We start from the raw sequence: 20,547 nt of genomic DNA on the forward strand, positions 1-20,547 counted from the left end.
GGGTCTCCCCTCAGAGGTTCTACCAAACGAACGGGAGCTCACGACTGTATCTGCGACATCGTCGCGAGACATGTCACTTTCTTAAGAAAGCACTGGGTCCCCTGTAAACGGCCGTGTATTTCTTTGTAGTGACATGTAGTCGGAATCGGTTCTCCAATCTGATTCAATCCCCGAGCAGCAGGATTAAAAATTAACTGTTTTAAAACCCCGATAAAAAAAAAAACTACAGTATTAAAACTCTACCAGAATGCTCCGGTGATAAAGGTATTTCTGTAGGGAAACATTAAAGCTTTTTGGAAGCTACTGACCCCTGACTCCTGCCCAGAACACAGTCCACATTTCTGGGAAGTGTTCTGGTACTTACACCTGGACTAAATTGTTGCAGGTTAAGCTTCCCTTGCCCCAGAGAACACTCTAGACCGAATTCGCCAAACAAATTCTGAGGAACATAATCACCCACTCCCAATTTTTTTTTTTTTTTTACCAACATGATTCATGTTTTATTAAAAATACAATTTTTTTCTTTTACCAAGTCAGGCTGAACATCCCAGGCCTCTATTAAGAAGTGAGAAAAATACACTTAAAATTTTTTCTGAAAAACTCGTCAGAAAGTCAGTAACCGTAAAGAACAAGGTGGTCAGGGGAAGGCCGACTAGAAGTCTAAGAATTCAGTAAAATGGGGCATCTCGGACCTGTGGGACCCTATATGGCCCGCACGTCGCTATTTCTAAGGGAAGTCCGTCCAGGTGCCCGACGGCCCTCACGCTGACCCAACACGCGGGCGCTCGGGCTCGGCCGGTGCCGGAAGGACGGACGGAAGGACGGACGGGTGAGGCCGGAGAGCGCCAGCAGGACGGTCTGGGAGAAGGGCCCCTGGGCCCAGAGCAGACTCACCACAGCCGCTGAAGTGTCTCTCGGGCGGTGTGGCCCCTGCCTAGAAACCGCACGGCCCGCTGCGCGAGGAACGACCGAAACCCCACGTATCCCGGTTTAAAATGAAGCACGACAGAAAGGCTAACTCGGCCTCCTTAGGGCAAAACACCATCTGGGAAAAGATTACTTGCTTCCCATAATGAAACGGCTAAGGGCAACTTTTGGTGTCCTTTCCCTTCTCACGACACGGGGCAGGGAGGAGACTGTGGAGACCCTGCAAGTCCCCCCTCACCCCCAGGGATGAGGCTCATGAGGGGAGGCGAGCCCAGGAGCTAAGACCGCGGCATTTCTCTCCTCAAGCTTCTACAGGAGTTACAGACAGACGACAGGAGAGCTGAGCTCAGCGGCCTGCTGGGGTCCCTTCCAGAAAGTCCTCTCAGTCACCAGGACCCAGGGGACTCTGGACTCAAGTCCGTCAGGAGGAAGCAGTCTGCCGGGCGTGACGGCTCATCGTGGGCCAGGTGGGGACCTGGGCACTCCCCTTCCACGCTCCCCAAACCCGAGCCTGTCAGCACCGCTCTGATCACCCCACGTGGCGGATGAGGAATGAGGCTCGCGGTCACCCAGAGCCACAGAGCAGCCACCGAACGCGGGGCCGAGGTTCCCACCGCGCGTCCGTGGTTCCGTCTCAGCGCTTGGGACAAACACGCTTCGAGCTCCTGGCGGTGGGGCCGGCCGCCCCGGGCCCCCAGCCCCCCCGGTCCCGGTGGGTCGTGGGCCTGCGAGCGCAGCGGCTCAGTCTCGGGCGGCCCTCAGCTTCCTCCGGAAGTAGTCGGGGGCGGCCTCGTACAGCCAGTCCGCGTCCACCACGCACAGGCCCCGCATGTAGCACCTGTTGGTGTAGAGCAGCTCCGTGTACACGACGCAGGCCGGCCGGCAGTGGAAGAGGACGGATGAGGGGTGGACGGCCACCGGCTGGTGCGTGTCCGTGGTCGCGTAGGTGCCGTCGGGCTGCAGCTCGGCGGTGCTCATGAACAGACTGTGGGCCAGGCAGCGGCGGATGCTCTCCACGTCCCCGCGGGAGGACACCATGGGCATCGACATCTGTCTCGGGAGGAGGAAACAGAAAGACCGGCCCGCGGTCAGGCGCACATGCGGCCCGCACGCCAGCCCGGCAGAGCGAGCACTGGCGGGCAAGGCCCCAACCTCTGCCGCCTGGGACACCGCGGGGCCGGAGGAGAGCGGCCACCGGGAAGCACACGGGTCACCAGCGCTCAGACGGGCCGGGGGACCCGGGGGGAGGGGCCTGGCCCTCTCACCCCCAGCGCGTAGGGGCTTCCTCACTCGCCTCCCTTCCCTGGAGCAGGGCTCCGGCCCTGCCTCCTGCACTCAGCCTCCCGGGCACCAAGATCCCTGCCCCTCCCCCCCTGCTCCCGAGGGGAAGTCCGGGCCTCCGTCAACCTGCACGCGCCCCGGGGAAGGTCACAGCGCCTTACACCCCAGGCTGCACTCGACCAGACCGCGGGTGGACACCTGCCTGACCCTGCAGTGCTGGCTCCGGTGTTCCAGGCATGGGGGGATGGGGAGGGATCTTCTGGGATGGGGAGGGATGGGAAGGGCAGGAAATCTGTCCCCTCTGCTGCTGCTCCCGGGAGCCGAGGCAGAAGGCAGGAAGCAGGGGGAAGAGGGGCGTGCAGACAGAGGCCAACTAGGGGACGAGCACCCGGGACATTTCTGGCTCCTGGCAGCGTCCTCTGCTTCCCGCTTCCTTCCTGTCCCTCTGGGGCTCGACTATGTCCATAGGGTCCCACAGAAACTGTTCTACTCCCACTTGTCCCTTTAAGATGGCTCGAGGGGTGGGTCGCCTGGGTGCCTCAGTCGGTTAAGCTTCCGACTTCAGCTCAGGTCACGATCTCGCGGTCCGTGAGTTCGAGCCCCGCGTCGGGCTCTGTGCTGACGGCTCGGAGCCTGGAGCCTGCTTCCGATTCTGTGTGTCCCCCTCTCTCTACCCCTCCCCTGCTCATGCTCTGTCTCTGTCTCAGAAATAAACAAACATTAAAAAAATATTTTCTTTAAAACAAAGATGGCTCGAGGGGTTTGTTTTTTGCAAACGGCTGATCCCCGCCTGACGAGACCTTCTTTCTCTCCTCTGTGGGGACACGGTCAGCTGTCACCACCTCCAGGGAGCCCCCGAGTCCTGCAGCTAGCTGTGGTCTCTCCTTCCAGGCAGCCCGCTCTGGCGCCCACCGGCTGTGATTCGGGGCAAACGCCTTCACTTCTTTAGGCTCCGGTTCACCGTTTGTAAAACAGGAATAACACAGAACCTCATCAGGGCGAGATGAGGATTTCAAACGAGCAAATGCGTGAAAAGGACTTGGAACGGTGCCTCAGTGAGCGCTTCACAGACCACAGCCACACCGTTACCGCCGCCAGATCTGCCTTCTGGATTGTTCCCTGAGAGGAGGAGCGTGAGGCCCATCTGCAGAGCCCAGGACCCCGACCGACGCCTGGCGCGGAGGCATCACCGGCCGCTGACGCGCCCTCAGTTCAGGACGAGGAGCTGCCAGTGACGCCTCCGCTGCCAGTGACGACAGGGAGAACCCGGGGAGCCACGGGACGGGACGGCCTGGCAGGACGACTGCTCAGGAACAAGAGGGCCCGGGAAACCACGTGAGATACGGAACACGGCAATCACGACAAGAAATCACCTAACTGCCAGCGACGGGCGATCGCACTAGACGCGGGCCTGGGGATGGGGGCGGGGGGCACAGCGGCCCCCTGGAAACACGGGGACACGGCCTACACTGAGGGGCCGTCTCGGAAGAGGCAGGGACTTCCACCACGGAGATCGTGACCGCTCGACCACGGGAGCGACCACGTGAGCAGCCGACGTAAACCACTCGCCTCTGCGGTAAGACGCGGAGTGTCCTACAGCCGTCGGTGTGCGCGTGAAAGGACTCGGAAGCCACACGGGCTCCGAGGGGGAGCACAAGCTAAGAGCACACTTGGGGGGTGCGACCTCCCAGTGGCAAAATGCATGGGACGCGGGGACGCGGTCACCACTGCTGCTGTAAACCCGAAAATGACGGAATGCGTGCGCCAGCCGCACTGAAAAACGACCTTGGGGGGCGATCTGGTGGGTGTCTCGCGACCTAGATTCCACCCGGAGGTTCATTCCGTGCACGAAGCACGGATATGTGTCTAGGAAGATGGTCATTGGCACTTGGGCGAGTGTTGCGCGGGGCCTGCTTCCCTACGATGCGGGGCGTACGACGGACGGCCGCGAGGTCACCGGAAAGGGCGGTGAGACGCAGGTCCACAGGCACCAAGACACCCAGACACACGGCATGTGCAAGGACACCCCGTGGGAAAAGTTGCAAAACAAAACTTGTACTCTGTTTCTTTAAAAAAGAAAACCGTGTGCGTGTGCGTACGTGTACGTGTGCACACACAGTGAGGGAGACAAACACACAAAAACATATGTGTGCACGAAAAGACTGGAAGGATCTACGCCAGACTGCTAACCCTGGTCTGTCTTTGGAAGGGCAGGATGTGGGAGAACTTGTTTCAGCCCGTCTGTGCCACTGTTTTCTGCGCTGTATCGACTTGTAACAAGCAAGTAATCTGAAAAAGTAACAAAGATATTCCCACCAAAAAAGTAAATCTCAGAATTGAAAAATAATTTTAAAGTTTATAAGAGCTGAGAGGCACCTGGGTGCCTCAGTCTGTTAAGCGTCAGACTCTCGGTTTTGGCTCAGGTCACGATCTCATGGTTTGTGAGTTCGAGCCCTGCATCAGGGTCTGTGCTGACAGCGTGGAGCCTGCTTGACATTCCCTCCCTCCCTGTCTCTCTGCCCCTCCATTCAAAATAAATAAACAGAAAACCAAAACAACAACAACAAAAAACCAAAACAAAAAACAAGGCTACAGAAAACAGACAGAAATGGTGATAGGTCGAACTGTGGGTAATATTTACTTCCTTCCTTATTTTTACATTTCCCTACGACGAGGCTTTCTCTCGTAACCATTAGCGACGAGCAATTTGAAACTTCCCGCCTGGAAACAAGGGACAGGTTAGAGCCCCAGAGGCGCCAGGAGGAGAGAGAGGTACCTTCAGGCAGATGTCCCTCAGCTGTGCTCGGACTTCGCCTGCCAGCATCACGTTCTTGCTGTTGACAAAATTCTCCTTGCACCAATCCTGAACACGAGAGAGAGAGACACGTCACAACCCTCACGCTTCTGCCGAGGGAAAAACGCGACAGGACCCGGAGAACAGCTGAATTCAGAGGGAGGACTTCGGTCAGCAAAAAACAGTATAGGAAAACAGGAAAATAGCTTTATACCAAAAAGCATGAACCGTAAGGGGAAACAGTAACACCTCAGAGTTAAACGAAAACTCCTCACGTGGGGGCGCCTGGCTGGCTCAGTGGGTGCAGTGTGCGACTCTCCTTCATGGGGTCGTGAGCTCGAGCCCCATTTGAGCCCCACGCTGGGTGTAGAGATGATCGACAAAAACGAAACTTAGAAAAAAAGTCTCCTTCTGTCAGGTCACCATAAAAAAGCCAGACTGGGGTGTTCGAATCGCTATAGCCAACAAAGGATAAATCACCTCCAGAAAATGACCAAGAACCTGGCAGAAAAACGGGCAGAAAAGCCGACACACAGAAGAGTTAGTTCAAACGTCCAATCATCTTCTGCAAGGACGCCGTCCGCCGAGGAATCGCGGCGAAGTAACGCAGACGCGATCCCGTCTCCATCGACCAAGAGTCAGGACGGCGAAGCGGGGGCTCGTGTCCACGGCCGCGGGCGGATGACCAGGGAGGACGGGCCGCGGGGAGACGCGGCGCTCACGGTGTGGCACGTGGGGGCTCCGAAGCGAAAGCACACGGTCGCGTGGGACACGGGCCGACGTCAGGACGGCAGTGACAAGACGGAAGGACAGGACAGCGTTTTCTGTCCTTAAACATAAACTGAGGCAACCACAGCAAGACGTCTGCAACTCCTAGACCTGCGAGGGGCCGTTCAGAAGGGACCGCGCCCCGACACGGACGGGGTCAGGGCGCGCACACGGGCACCACACGGGTCTCTCTGAGGGATGGAAGGACGGACCCGAGCGTCTCTGAAGGCGCGCATCATGCCGCCTCGCTCGTGGACAAGGCTCACGTTAGCGCTCGGGTTCGCTAGCGAGGGAAACACGACAGGATTTCTGCTTTGATGGAAAAGGGCGAAAGGAAACAGCTCCGTGTCTGCTCTGTGGGGGCCCCCGGGAGGCAGCGCGCCCGCACCCGCGCCCGCACCGCCAAGCTCCCGGCCCTGGAGCTCCGCCAGGGGAGCATCTGCGCTTCACCTGCATTACTCTGAGTATCCGTTAGCAACATGCGACCTCACGTATCAGGAAAGCCCCAGAGAGGCTATTGTTGGGGTCTGGGAACCCACAAGAAAGTTCCACATAAACTAACGACTGCCTCTTCACTTTACGCCCCTTCGGCTCAGGAAACGTTTCACAGAACGTGCTACTTTCAGATCTTGGAGAAGATCCAGAAGGGCGCTTCCGTCCTGTCGGAGGAACTGAAATAGCCTACGAGCAAAAGCCGCCGTGAGGAAAGTCAGGGGCAGGCGGGGAAGACGCATTTGTGGCTAAGAAGCGCGGTCACCAAACACAGGGAACTTGCCCCCTCAGAGCACCAGTTCAACAGAAGCAGGACGGAGGCCTGGCGACCCCCGTGCGCAGGCGCGTCGGCACCCGGCTCCGTCCTCGCGGCTCCGGGGGAGATCCTGCCAGAGAGGAAGGATCTCGTGCTCCGATCTCGAGGCGGGAGGGAGGCGTGTTTGGGGGAGACGCGAGACTGACCTTGTTCCCGCCGGCGCTTCTGAAGGCCCGGTAGACGTTGAGCAAGGTGACGTGGTCGCCCTCGCTGGACACGAACTTCCTGCGGACGGCCTGCACCTCATCCCGCCGGGAGGGAGGGTTGCACAGGACGCTGTCCACGGACAGCAGGGAGACGATGGTCAGCATCTCCTCCGTGCAGTGGAACTTGGGGGACAGGAGGATGGCCTGCACGTCGAAGGCACACACGGTGTGAAGCACGGTCTCCCCGGCATCCAAACACGGTTTTTGCGTGCGTGCATGCACACACACGCAAGCACACACACACACACACACACACACACACACACACACACGCTCACGCACTTCCCTTCTGAGGCCTCGCGGGGCACATGCTGCCCGAACCAGGCCTACCTATGTTCACATCACCGCACGTTTTCGTAGAGCCCGTGACTGCCCTCCCGCGGATTCCCACGTTCCTGATGGGGGGGCCCGTGCTTATGTGGGTTTGAATCGCACACAGAACGGGAGTCCGTGTCACGCACGGAGTACGGTGTGCGGATTAAGCCAGGGGCACCGCGGTGAGCCCTCTGCTGTGCGAGGGCCGGCGTGCAGCGTCGCGAAGGGGGACCGAGGCCGGTGGGGGCGACTCACTTTGGCGAACCTGGGCTCTAAAGGGAAAGCTGCCATCTTCCTTCCGAGCGCCGTCAGCGTGAGCTGCTCGTCCTTCCGCTCCAGGGCTCCCAGCAGCTCCAGCTGTGCCACGGCCGCCTGAATGTGGTCTGCAGACGGAGACAGAAGAAGGAGCAACACGTCGCAAAGACGAAGACGCCGCGGCCGCTTCTGAGGGCGCCACGTCAAGCCGCAGCATCGATCACAGCCGCCACCGTCCCCAGGGCTAGGCCGCTAACGACATCGCTGCCTTCTAAAGTAATGGCCTGTATTCGGTTTAAGATGTGTGTCACCTTTAAACCCAGCTACGTCACACGCACGAATCCCGCCCACAGGTACACTCGTATGTGGTACAGGGACCGGTCTCTCCAGAAGCAGAGACTCCCAGGAGCACCTGAGGGGCTCAGTGGGTTAAGCATCCGCCTTTGGCTCAGGTCATGATCTCGCGGTTTGTGAGTTCGAGCCCCGCATCGGGCTCTGGGCTGACGGCTCAGAGCCTGGAGCCTGCTTTGGACTCTGTCTCTCTCTCTCTCTGCCCCTCCCCTGTGTGTGCTGTCTCTCAAAAATAAGTAAACGTTAAAAAAACAAAACAAACTGGGGCGCCTGGGTGGCGCAGTCGGTTAAGCGTCCGACTTCAGCCAGGTCACGATCTCGCGGTCGGTGAGTTCGAGCCCCGCGTCGGGCTCTGGGCTGATGGCTCGGAGCCTGGAGCCTGTTTCCGATTCTGTGTCTCCCTCTCTCTCTGCCCCTCCCCCGTTCATGCTCTGTCTCTCTCTGTCCCAAAAATAAATAAAAAATGTTGAAAAAAAAATTAAAAAAAAAAAACAAAAAACAAAAAACCAAAACAAACAAAAGCAAAGAAAAAGCAAGAAGGGGACGAAAGAAGAGAGGGAAACTGGCTCTTGAAGAGAGCCAGCAGCCAAAGCCACCATCTGCAAGAACCCCAGTGAGCTCCCTCCCTCCAGGGGGACTGCCGACAGAGGCCAGGAATCCATCAAATTCTAGTCCAGAGCAAAGAACCTTTCCGGCCCTTCCGCCGGCCCTTCCGGCGGCCTTGGGAACCGCTGCAGCTCCCGGGACCCCCCACCGTTGTGGGACCCCCGCGAGGACGGCTCCCGGGAGAATCTGTACCCTCGAGATCCGCGGGCGCCCCTCCGACAGCTGGTGCTGCCATGTGACCAAACGAAAGTAAACAGAGAGCCCCCGATGCTTCCTGGCGAGTCTAGCGTTTGTCGTAGGGCCACGCGGACGACCGCCTACCTGGAGAGGGCTTGGACATGAAGTCGAAGGTGAGCACGTCGGGCACTTTCATTGCCAGGAGCTGCAGCATCACGCCGGCCAGGTTACACCTGCGAGGAGGGAGACGCAGGTGGCCCCCGGGCTCCGGCCGGAGGAGCCGGCCGGGGGGGTGCGGGACGGCAGCAGGGCGGGAGCGCCGGGGGCCCACCTCTGGATCTCTGGCACGGTCATCTTGTCAAACTTCTCGAACTCGTCCTCCGTGTACAGCCGGTAACAGACGCCACTGTCCTCCCTGCCGGCCCGGCCCGTGCGCTGCCAGGCCTGGGTCTTTGACACGCGCTGCACGGCCAGCACCTCCAGGCCGCCGTCTGCGGGGAGAACGGCCGCGTCAGAGCCACGTTCAGCGCGCGAACCCACCGTTCCTGCGGCGCTCCTCAGGACGCCGCACCGGGGGTCCTCCCTGCCACGCCAGAGTCCGGAAAAGTCCCGGCTGCACTGGAGAGCGAACCCACACCGCTCAGCCGTCGGCAGCGCGAGGTGTGTTGCTGAAATGGCAGACGGCCGCGTGCGTGCTGCAGGGGCCGGGACCGCAGCCCCAGGCTCCGGCCGAGGCCACGGACTGAGGCTTTCCCCGGGCCCGGGAAACGAGGGTGGCTGGTCACCCTCCCGATCAATGCCTGGGGACCGGATACACCCGGTCCTTTGTGCAGTGCGCCCCCTCCCCCCACCCGGCCCCAGCTCTGCTGTAAGAGGGAGGCGATGTGATGGTGTCACTCCCAGGAGCAGACGTGACGAACGTCCTGATTAAGGTGTGCCCTATGCCAGGCCTGGGGGACGGCTCCTTCCACACGCCACCCCTAAGAACACGTGTGTGAAGGTCCGTGCCCTCGGATGCTCAGCAGCGCGTTTCGATCAGGCTTTTGGGAGCGATCGCTTCCGTTGCCTCTAATCCTCTGTGGACTGAAGCAAGGTCGAGAGCAGACGGGACCTGGACCTCAGGCCGGCTTGCACTGCACACGCTTGGGGATCAGTTAGTGCCTTCCCGGCCCAGGGAGGCTTCCTTCCTAGGAAGCCGGAGCCCAGACGTCCCTCCCAACAAAGGTCCTGCTGCGGGGTCAGGTCGTGCCCGGCCACTCCTCTCAACCTGGCAGGACCTGGGCTCCCGTCCTGCCCTGCCTCGCCTTCACTGCTGCCGCAGGGCCCCTTCCTGGGGCACAGGCTCCCTCGCGCCGTGCGCCCCGAACCCCCATCGACGGTGGCGAGTCTCGGCACAAGGCGCTCTCTGGGAGAAGCTGGGGGGCTCGCTGCGGGGAAGGGGCGCCCGCGGGCTAGCTTCTCACCGGGATTATACTTCTTTGCTTTAACCATGCCCGTGTCGACTACGTATTTTATTCCCGGAATGGTTATGGAGGTTTCGGCAATGTTGGTGGAAATGATCACTTTGCGACAGCCCTGAAAGGAAGGAGAAACCAGAAAAGGCGTGTGGCGCACACGGGGTTCACAAGCTTTAGAGCATACTCCTCACCATCAACCTCCACGGTCCAGCCACAATCAAGAACCGACAGCGTCATTGTTGACGAGTAACCACTACAGAAGGGGGAGTAAAAGCTCATTCCGAGCGGACGAGACGCAGCGGACCAGGAGGGGGTGGGCTGGACCCCTGGCCCGGCGGGGATGTCCCGTGTGCTCCCCGCCTCCGGGGGCTGCCGCGTTTACGGCAGAATGGGAGCGCCACCTACCTCGTCAGTTCTGCAGTGGGTGAGGCTGTGTGCGCGGGGCGCACGCAGGGTGTGGGTGGAGCGTATGCAGGGTGTACACAGGGCATACGTGGGATCCACGCGGGGTGCGCGCAGTGCCCGGCACGGCACCCGGTGCCCAATGTCGTGGGCGAACGAGGCCGGTCCGCGTCGGACTTAGGGGTGCTGCCGTTCACGTTCCGGCCCTGCCCCCGCCCGCACCCGACAACGGTCTCCCTGCTCGTACGTCGGCGTGGGACCCGCCTGGGGCCCGGGACGGCGGCGCCCTCACCTTCGGGGCTCCCTGGAAGACGCGGAGCTGCTGGGCGTAGGGCAGGGAGGCGTACAGAGGCAGGACCAGCAGGGAGGGGCAGCCGTCCGGGAGGTGCCTGGCGATGTCTCGGCAGATCTTGCTCGTGGCTTCGATCTCCTCCTGGCCGGTGAGGAACACCAGGATGTCCTGAGAGGGGGGGGCCTCCTGCGGAAGGGGAAGCGCGGGATTACCAGGTGCCGACGAAAGCACAGCCCCGGGGAGCAGGAGAGGGGTCACTGATGAAGCTCCCGGGGTTATCTTGTTAACGTGGACGACACGTAAATGAGCCTGGACGTGGGGGTCTCCCCTGGGAGGGCGGCCCCACCAGTAATGCACGAAGCCAGGACGGCGGTGAGTGCGTTCAAAAGCCAGCTGAGGCAATACCGGAGGAAGGTCAGCAGACGGCAAGGTGACAGGACAGTACCACGAGGGGCACAAGCCGGCCAAGAAACCTGCAGAAGCCTCCCTTCCTTCCCTGGAGCCGACCAGACGGAAGCCACCTTGGGGAAACCATGGCGGTGGGAACGGCCAGAAGCAGTCGCGCTGGAAGAGGAGCCCTCACCGAACGATGCCGCCAAAGGCACGGTCGCACAGCCAAACGATGCCGCACGCGGGCAAGCGCCTGAGACCCCGGACCTAACGGGCTGTCACCTCTGCAAGGTCAGCAGCGTCCAGGCGTTAACGACATACTCCTGCACACGATCCTTCCTGCAAGTCTGTTCAGGTGTCTTTTTTTTTTTAGTTTTTTTTTTTTCAACGTTTATTTATTTTTGGGACAGAGAGAGACAGAGCATGAACGGGGGAGGGGCAGAGAGAGAGGGAGACACAGAATCGGAAACAGGCTCCAGGCTCTGAGCCATCAGCCCAGAGCCCGACGCGGGGCTCGAACTCACGGACCGTGAGATCGTGACCTGGCTGAAGTCGGACGCTTAACCGACTGCGCCACCCAGGCGCCCCTGTTCAGGTGTCTTAATCAGCAAGATGCTTACGTGACGAGATAGCTGAAAACGCTGAACTGTGCTAGATACACGCGCACGCGCATGTGTCTGTATGCGAAAACGTGTGTACGTTTACGTGTGTGTGCACGTGGCTTTTACAGCCCGGTACTAACAGGACAGATGTTCACAAGTACACACAACGGGACAAATCTAAGACAGTCAAAACCTCATCCGTGGGACTCATCAAAGCCACCATGGAGCCCGAACACATCTGCAGCCGCCACTCAGGACCCATCCTCACCGAGCTTGCTTTTTGGCAGGTGGACGCCTTCCTTGGTCTAAAGGACAGTGAAGCGGTAAGCCCAGAACAACAAAGGCAGCGGAGGAGAAAAGGGATCAGAAGCTTCGACCTGTTCTGAAAGACGAAGGAGACGGGGAGCGAATGGCGTGTTGGACGGAGGCGCTCCAGCCGGGGAGCGGTCTGAAGGGTCCGCGGCCACCGGAGATGGGCCCGTCTCCCCGGAGAAGAAAGGCCCAGGACCCGGCAGTGAGGCAGAGGCGGGTCAGGGGAGGTGGAACCGAGGGTGGCACGGTCGACCCCTGTGCCCTGCTCCGCCTACGAGGGAGGAGGCTGGGAAGACACGGGAGGCAAGAATGCGGTTCGGCCCAGAGGTGTGGCCGAAGGAAGAGTCCAGACAGATGCACAGAGCAAGAGGCGGGGAGGGAGGTGTCTAAATCCTCACCTACCGCGGCAGGAAACTTAAAACACGGCAGGAGCAGCATCGGCGGGTAACACTGCAAATACTAACGTGAATCCAGGGGAAGCAGTCAGGGGACCCGAGAACGTAACCCGAGAGACGGGATCTGGAACGCGGCAGTAAAATCAGCTGCCGGTTTCACAGTCCTTACACGGCTAGCTGCTGACTTTTTAAACTTTACACACTCACCACTTAGATTGGAATAAAAATTAGTTTTAAAAAATTTGCCTCTGGTTTTCTCAGAAAGTTACGAGTTTTATAAGATAAACAAACGAGAGGATTTAATCCCTCAAACTTCTGAGTAGGTCTTTAATAAGATGAGAAGAAATTTTGACACGTTTCTCTAATTCGGTTTTTCTAAAAGGAAAAAAAAAAAAAGCCAAAAGCTCCAAATGGCAACCCGTTTTTGGGTCGATACCAACTTTTTTAACAACGACGTGGCCGACAGCAGAGAACGTAGCGTCTCACTGACTTCCTCCCGCTACACGTCATGCCATTCTCACTGGGACTTTCGATCAGTCTGCTCTGACAGGATGTTTCCTGGCTCGGCTGAGGCGTGATGCCGGCAGAGCTGAGTTATTCTTCTTCTTAGAGAAAGTAAGAATTGCCATAAAAAAGAACAAGAGGCCGGACAGGCCCCTCGTCTCAACGGCACAGCTCGTGGGCTGTCCCGGTCGGTAGCTTTCCTCGTCCAGGCGGCACGGGGAGCCAGACCTCTGCGGGGCCCGCCCGCACCTGCCCGTACCTGGTGGATCTGGAAGACGGAGACGAGAGCGGCGTGCAGGTAGTCCTGCTGGGGCTGTTTGGTGTAAAACACCTGGATGGGATGCTGCCGACCCTCCAGGTAGAGGACGGGTGCCCCGCCGAAATACTGCGAGAACAGATCCACGTCCATCGTGGCGGACATCACGATCACCTGCGTCCGGGACGGAAGAGGACGGTGGGGAAGCCACACCGGGCCGGCCTTTCTGTGCCCTCCCCGTGACAGTGAGCCTCCCCGCATTGGCAAGCAGAGCGCGGGCCCTTCTGGCGAGCGCACCGCACCTACTTTGAGAGGCAGCCTCCCCAGCTCCTTCCTCCGCTTCTGCGCGGCCTTCACGACCCCGAAGAGCACGTCCGTGTGGATGGTCCGTTCGTGGGCTTCGTCCAAAATGACACAGCTGTACTTCCGGAGCAAGGAGTCTGAAATCGCTTCTCGCAGAAGCATGCCGTCCGTCAGGAACTTGATCCTGGTGTCCTCGGAGCTGATGTCGTCAAAGCGCACGGAATAGCCAACCTGCGTGGGGGATGGTCCCACCGTCACTCGGTGAGCACCTGCGTAACCGGCGCTGAGCAGGCACTTGTGTCCTCACGGGGGATGAGGCCAACGCCGACCCTCCCCTGCTCCCTTGGGCACAGACAGACAGTGGACAGGGCACAGACAGACAGAGGACGGGTCCCTTTAGCTGCGATTAGGATACACGTTACAAGGAACCTAAAATGAGGCTACTTCCCCAGGTACTTGATAATTCTGAGTGACGCTTCGTACAGCTGGGAGAAGACTGGAAGGTTCTCAAGTGCGTGCATGCACAAGCACACACAGAGCTGACCTACACACGGTTCTGGGGCTCACTCTCAATACCCATATATACGCTGTATGTACGTATAGACACATATACGGACGAGACAGTTAATGGAATTACTGAAGCCTGAAACATGCTCGAGGAAACAGCTATCCGACTTGCCAACAGATTCTGAAAGCAGAGTGCATGTCACTGACAGCCTGTCAGCCCTGCGGTGTGTGAGGGGCTGGAGAAAGACTCGGGGACAGGCCTAAGGACTGTGGCAAGAGCGGGCCTCCCTGCACAGGAGTCTTGTCCGGAAAGCACAGCGCGGGGGAGCGGGCGGCTGTCGTTAAAGAAGGAGGTGACGTACCAGCTTCCCGAGTTCAGTTCTCTTCTCGTCCGAGACTCGAGATGCAAGAGAGATGGCGGCCACCCGGCGAGGCTGGGTCACCGCGATGACGCCCTGGCGGCCAACGCCCCCCTCGTAGAGGTACTGCGGGAGCTGAGTCGTCTTCCCAGAGCCCGTCTCCCCTGAGAGAGGAAACAAGTCTCGTTTACGTGCAAACTGAAACAAATTCCACCAAAGTCGGGAGAAAAAGATAAAATACTGGAAGTTGATAGAGCTGAGAAAGCCACAGGACATCGGGCACTCGTGTGAGCTGCTGGTAGAGTGTTAGGTGGGACTGCTTCTCGGAAGGCCGAATTAGGTTCGAAACATCTTTAAGATGTGCACACCCTAGACCCACAATTCCACCTGCAAGAATTAATTCTGAGGAAATAATTAAAGATGTGTGTAAAGGTATAGTTTCAGAGAGGTTTTATTCAGCTTCGCTCATGACGGCAAATAACAGAAAACAATATGTATGTTCAACTGCAATGAACTACAACCGTTACTTAAAAAAGAATAAACGAGGGGCGCCTGGGTGGCTCAGTCAGTTAAGCATCCAACTTTGGCTCAGGTCATGACCTCGCAGTTTGTGAGTTCGAGCCCCGCGCTGGGCTCTGTGCCCACAGCTCGGAGCCTGGAGCCTGCTTCAGTTCTGTGTCTCCCTCTCCCAAAAGTAAACATTAAAAAAACAAAAAGTTTAAAGAAAGATCATAAACGAGATGGACCACTGGAAGCCACACGCACTCCTACACAGCAGCCACTGCCCTTTCTTTCAGACCCCTGGCCCACACCATTAGGCAACACTTGCCGTGGCCCCGTCTCCCTTGCAAACTCCACAGGATGAGTCAGTCCCGCACGCTCTCTCCCTGGGGCTGCCCCGGCGGCCTCCTCCGCACCGCCTCCCAGCACTGACCACCTTACACTGTGCAGAAGTGTCTACAAGTTTCCATCCTCCATGCCAGAAGCTCCCGGAGGGCAGAGAAGGTCCCCCACCTGCCTCTTCCCCGGATCTGAGCATCCTACATGCAGCAAGCACACCTTATTTCCTGTCCGCGTGGGTTCCTTGGTCCCTAAGTGGAACCAAGAACTCAGGAAACCTGGGCATCCCTCCCTCCCTGGCCACCGCGTCTTCTACCTTAGCGCCCAAAATCCAATTATCCTCACAGACTAAGAATTTGATTTTTCTGCTGCACTCCTTCTGCTGAACTCACTGGGCAAAACCCCAAAAGTGGACCAAGGTCTCCCTGTCCATCTTTTCTGCTCCTACACCAGGCGACTGAGCATTACTAAGGTAAAATCACCCATCTGTGCAGACCGAGACATCTGTGAGCTGGCAGTGGGGCCGAGGCACGGCCGTCGATCCCTGTTCTTGTTTCTGCGGCCTCCCTCTGTCCCCATCCTCCCCCAGGGCCTGCCTCACGCCCCGTGGCTCCCAAGCTCAGCAGAGCTCCTGCACCTGTTCCACACGACAAGCCAAGTCCCCCTCCCCTACACACTCTTCCCCCGCCACACCCATGGTCACCTCCTCTCTCCAGCCCCCAGCCTGCTGGATACCCTTCCTCCTATTCCAGGCCAGCCGGGCATCTAGCCCTTGTGTCCAAGTGCCCCTGCTTTGGCAGCCCCCCCCCCCCCCAGTCTCTGCTCTTAGTGCCCACTTTCCATCTTCGGCCTCCCTCTCCACTGAGCGCTTCCTCTCGAATCCCTCAGCTCCCTTCCCTTTCTCCAACAGGAGCCTGCTCTCACTGCCTTTCCTCCCTCACCCCTGCTCAGCCCAGGGACAAATGAACTCCCACCCGCCACAGCTCTGCTGAAGGAGCACTGGATGGGATCTGCGTGTTTGCTCCCTGTGTTATGGGCCCTCGCTGGGGCATCTGTTCCTCTGGCTAGCTCCCCGAGATCTCCTTCCTCCCTCTGAAGCTCATCCTCTCGGTGCCTCCTGAGTCTCCCCTGCAGGCGGCTCCCAGGCAGCAGGCTCCCCCCCACCTCCGGGGGCGAAGGCCCTCCCTCGGGGCCGCCTCCCACACCTGCTCGGACCCACACTCTTGCAAGGCCCAAAGTCCCCCGCGCGTGGCTCTCCGCCAGGCACCTCGGTCGCTGCCCCCCGGGCTGCGGGCGCCTCCAGAGCGGGGCTTCCCCCCTCCCCGGGCCGCTCCGGGGCTGGCTCTGAGACACACGCCAGGGCACCTCGGGCCGGCTGGAGAACGAGGCGCGGCCACTCACCGATGAGGACGGCGCTGTCCAGGTTTCGGAGCTGAGCCAGCAGCTGCCCCCGCGCCTGGAAGATCGGCAGGCTCCGGCGCTGCCGCTCCACCGCCTCGGGGTAGGGGCTGGCCGCGGGCTGGGCCAGGACCGGCTGCTGCTGCCTCCGGCCGCCTCCGCCGCCGCCGCCGCCCGCGGTCAGCAGCATCACCACGCGCCCCCCGGGAGGCCCGCAGCCCGGCCGGAACCTCTTGGCCGGCGGGAAGCCCGCCTCCTCCGGCATGTCGGGCGCGCGCCGTGACTGGAGGCCGAGGCCCCGGCAGGCGCCGGCCAGCGCGCACGCCCCCTCCTGCCGGGGCTGCCGGCGACCACTGATGACCTCACGGACGCCACCAGCCTTCCGGGCGGGCCCGCGCCCCCCAGCATGCACTGGGCGCCTGGGACGGCGTGCACGCGACGGCGGGCAGAACCGGGCCCGTGGTACGACCGCGAAAGCGGCCCGGAGCGACAACAGCGAGGGGCGGCGCGTAAGGTTCCGCTCGAACTTCTCCCCACCCCCGGATTAAAGACGACGATCTCCTGGACAGTTTCGGTGTCCAGATGAGACTGTGTCCTTCCAGTGAACGCGCGTTTCCTCTTCTCTGCCCGCAGCAATCCCCGCTCTGCTTACTTTCGTAAAATCTGAGAGCAGAACGCAAACATTTGCATGATTTAGTCCTCTCCAGGTGTTACGTGGATGGTGGCCCCGAGAAGAAACCGAGCCCCTGAAATTCCTTAAAGTCGCCCAGATGTGGCCCACCTCGCGTTACAGAAGACGAGGGCGTTAAAGCACATGCTCTATGATGGTCGAATATCCTCAGAAGACTGTCCCAGCGGCCCCGGTCCTCTCCCGTCCGAGATGCAGGCCCTGAATCTGCCTGCTGCCCTGCTGGTCCTCGGCTGTCCCAGCCGGACTCTCAAGGTCTCTGGGGGCCGCCTGGCCCCATCCCACACACGCCAGTAAAGGCGGGGAAAAGGGGATACAGCCGGCCCCTCCTTTGCGTCCTAACCCCAAAGCTCTGGGATGCTAACCCGCCACCACAAAGAGGCAGGCAGCTGAGGGCAGGGAATGGGATTTCCAGGGAATTCGTCATAAATCTTCCACCTGCCCCCATGAGGGGCCTCGGGCATCTTCTCAAGTCCAGCTCCAGGACACTCGTCCTATCTGTAAACGTGTGAAAAATCCTCCAGGTAAGAGACCATTTTTCTCCAGCTACCCATGGTGCAGGGATCAAGGGTGAGTGAAAATGTGCATGCTGAATTAATAGCAGGTGTCTGTTTAGAATAAATTGGCAGAATTTCACTTCTTGCCCCCGAATATGAACTTGCACGGCAATCCGTAAATAAAAGGGAAATAACTTGCTCAGGCTGCTGTAACAGAAAATAGCACAGACTGAGGGGCTTGTAAACATCAGAACATTACTGCTCACAGTTCTGGAGGCTTGGAAAGCACCCTTGTGGTTGCCTTCCGGTGAGGGCCCTCTTCCTGATCCGTTGATGTGTCCTCACCCAGTGGGAGCCAGTAGGGGTCTCTCTGGAGCTGTTGGTAAGGTGTTAATCTCATCATGAAGGCCCCTTCCTTATGACTTAAGTACCTCCCAAGGGTCCCACCTCCTAATATCACATAGAGGATTAGGATTTCAACATAAGAATTGGGGGGGGGGGGGGGCGGGGCACAAACATTCACTTCGTAGCAGTAACTAAATGTTAATTCTCAAATTACGAACCCTGAGTATGTAACAGACAGACATCAGTCCTTTTTCCCAGGGTGCTTTCCCCAGACTAACCTAATGGAGGAGACATGTTCCTAATGATTTCAAGAGTCTGGGTACGGGGGCGCCCAGATGGCTCAGTCAGTTGAGCATCTGAGCATCGGACTCTTGGTTTTGGCTCAGGGCATGATCTCATGGTTCGTGAGTTCGAGCCCCACGTCAGGCTCTGTGCTGACGGTGTGGAGCCTGCTGGGGATTCTGTGTCTCCCTCTCTGTCTGCCCCTCCCCTGCTCTCTGTCTCTCTCTCTCTCTCAAAATAAATAAACATTAAAGAAAAAAAAAGAGCCCACGTAGGTAATAGGAATGAATGAAATAACTTCTTGATAGAGCACATGGCCTGTCTTAGAAGCTGCCGTGCAGACCTGGCATTGCCAGATCTCCCTGTGTTTTCCAAGAAAAGCCCAAAATGGAGATTTTCATGTGACATTTGTCCGTGTTAAGTGTTGGCTCAAGTTTTCAAAATGGTGCAGGCAGGTGGAGTAAACCGCACGTGGAGGTAAGCATTCATAGGCTCCAGCCTGATGGCCCAACTATTCTGTAGCGTCACAGCTAAGAGCTGAAAACTAAAATCCTACATAAGCACCACCCACACCTCCCGCCCCCATCGGAGTCTGCAATCTGCTGTCCCTCCCAAGGAAGTCTCGTGGTTACGTGGTTTGCGTATGCAGATGATCACAAGACAATAACCACTCAGAATGTCCAGGCTCTTCTCCCAGGAAGTGAATCGCCTCGTCTGGGATGATCTGTGGACTGGCTGCTCTTGTCGCGATCATCCCAGCTGGTGGTCAGTGTGGTTGGCTGACTTGCCCGACCACCAGACCGCTGCCCTTAATCATGGTCAGTTCTCCGTCCCACTGAGACAACCCTGAGCCTCGGCCACTAGTCCAAGTTTGCACGTACATACGTTGATCCCTCCATAATTAAAAATACCAGATGACAGTTTGCTGATCAAGAAACAGAGCACGTATTCACCCACGCACCAAGCCCTGTGCTAGATACCGTGGGAGAGACAAAACTTTAAGACACGGACCCTGCCCTTAAGGAGCTTACGTTCTCGTGAGGGAGACGATGCGTATATGTGTAGCAGCTGCAACGGTACGAGACGATATATAATTTGGTGTAAGAGTACGTTGTACGCACTCGAGGGATTCAAAGAAAGACCACGGAGTAGGCCTTAGAGTCCAGATTTCTTGAGAAGCCGGGAACAGGACCAGGCCTTGAAGAGACTTAGGTTCCCAATAGGTAGAAATGGGGGCAGGGTTCAGAGGGAGACAGACACTGTGCTTTTGATACGGGGGTTAAGAAGTCACCATGAATTTCTGAGCAGAGAAGGGGCTTGTGCATATTAAAGTTCAACAACTTTAATGCAAACTCTTAAAATGCGCCAGTAGCTGAGGGGATGTCCCATAGCGCCGAGATCCCTGGCAGGATCGTGACCGGTGACAGGGATGGCACTCACCTGTCAAATGCAGGCTGTCAGGGAGACACGACAATTCCAGGGAGCCCCTTACCCAGCGGCTCAGTTATTTCCTAATTTCCACAGACTCCAGACAGAGAGAGGGCTTTGCTGCCAGGATCTGGGACTTGGGTGCTCTCTGCTTAGAGACCACACCAAAGGATGAAAGATATTAGGATCCAGGCAGGTACGGAAAAGAACATGTGTGGAAGAGAGAAGTGAAAGAAATCCATTGTGCAGAAAACACCCCAAAACGCATAGAAAATGTTTCTCCTGGTCAGGTGCAACTTACACATCCGTTTGTTTTAAATGAATGTCTACTGTATTTCTACGACAACAAACGGACTTATTCGTGCTTTTCAGTGTCACTGGTAGAACCCAGGAGTCCCTTCAATTATATGTGTCGGGTAAATTGGGCACAAAATTCTATATACTGCGTATCGATTCCCACTTTCGGTTGACATGCATTACAAAAAGCAGGGTGGTCTGTAAGAATCAAGACGGAGAGGAAAGCTGGACAAGTGAGAATTTTCCTTGTGCCCAGGCAAGCGGGGGTCAGGTGACAATGTCGGTGACTGGCGTCACCACTGCCCAGGACACGTCGGAGGTGCAGACCAGCATCCTGGGAATTCTCATCCCGTAACACCACGGAAACGAAAATCCCGCGGCAGACCGCGGTTAGGCCACAGACTCAAAATCTGTTTCCTGTTTTACCATCACCGATACGTACAGACATTCCCTACTAAGATGAACAGTGAATAGATCCTAGGATCACAGTTTTACCACAACAGCT

At 58.2% G+C, this 20,547-nt stretch overlaps 1 protein-coding gene across 2 annotated transcripts; it reads right to left on the bottom strand.

Annotated features, from left to right (window-relative positions):
• Window positions 1–466: 466 nt before the first annotated feature.
• Window positions 467–16,831, bottom strand: DHX33 (DEAH-box helicase 33). Of its 2 annotated transcripts, none has more exons than XM_040453505.1 (12): window positions 16,509–16,829; window positions 14,271–14,431; window positions 13,405–13,632; window positions 13,102–13,272; window positions 10,640–10,825; window positions 9,952–10,063; window positions 8,820–8,979; window positions 8,633–8,721; window positions 7,355–7,482; window positions 6,725–6,928; window positions 4,985–5,071; window positions 467–1,977 (listed from the first exon to the last, which is right to left on the bottom strand). In XM_040453505.1, the coding sequence occupies exons 1-12, from the start codon at window positions 16,768–16,770 to the stop codon at window positions 1,669–1,671; spliced, it is 2,097 nt and encodes a 698-aa protein (XP_040309439.1). In that variant the 5' UTR covers window positions 16,771–16,829; the 3' UTR covers window positions 467–1,668. The 2 variants fall into 2 exon arrangements, with proteins under 2 accessions (XP_040309439.1, XP_040309440.1); XM_040453506.1 differs by lacking the exon at window positions 467–1,977 and adding an exon at window positions 6,505–6,648 and having other exon boundaries at window positions 16,509–16,831.
• Window positions 16,832–20,547: the final 3,716 nt, after the last annotated feature.

This window comes from Herpailurus yagouaroundi, unplaced genomic scaffold (genome assembly GCF_014898765.1).
Source record: "Herpailurus yagouaroundi ecotype Mexico unplaced genomic scaffold, PumYag 208, whole genome shotgun sequence".
NCBI lineage: Eukaryota > Metazoa > Chordata > Mammalia > Carnivora > Felidae > Herpailurus > Herpailurus yagouaroundi.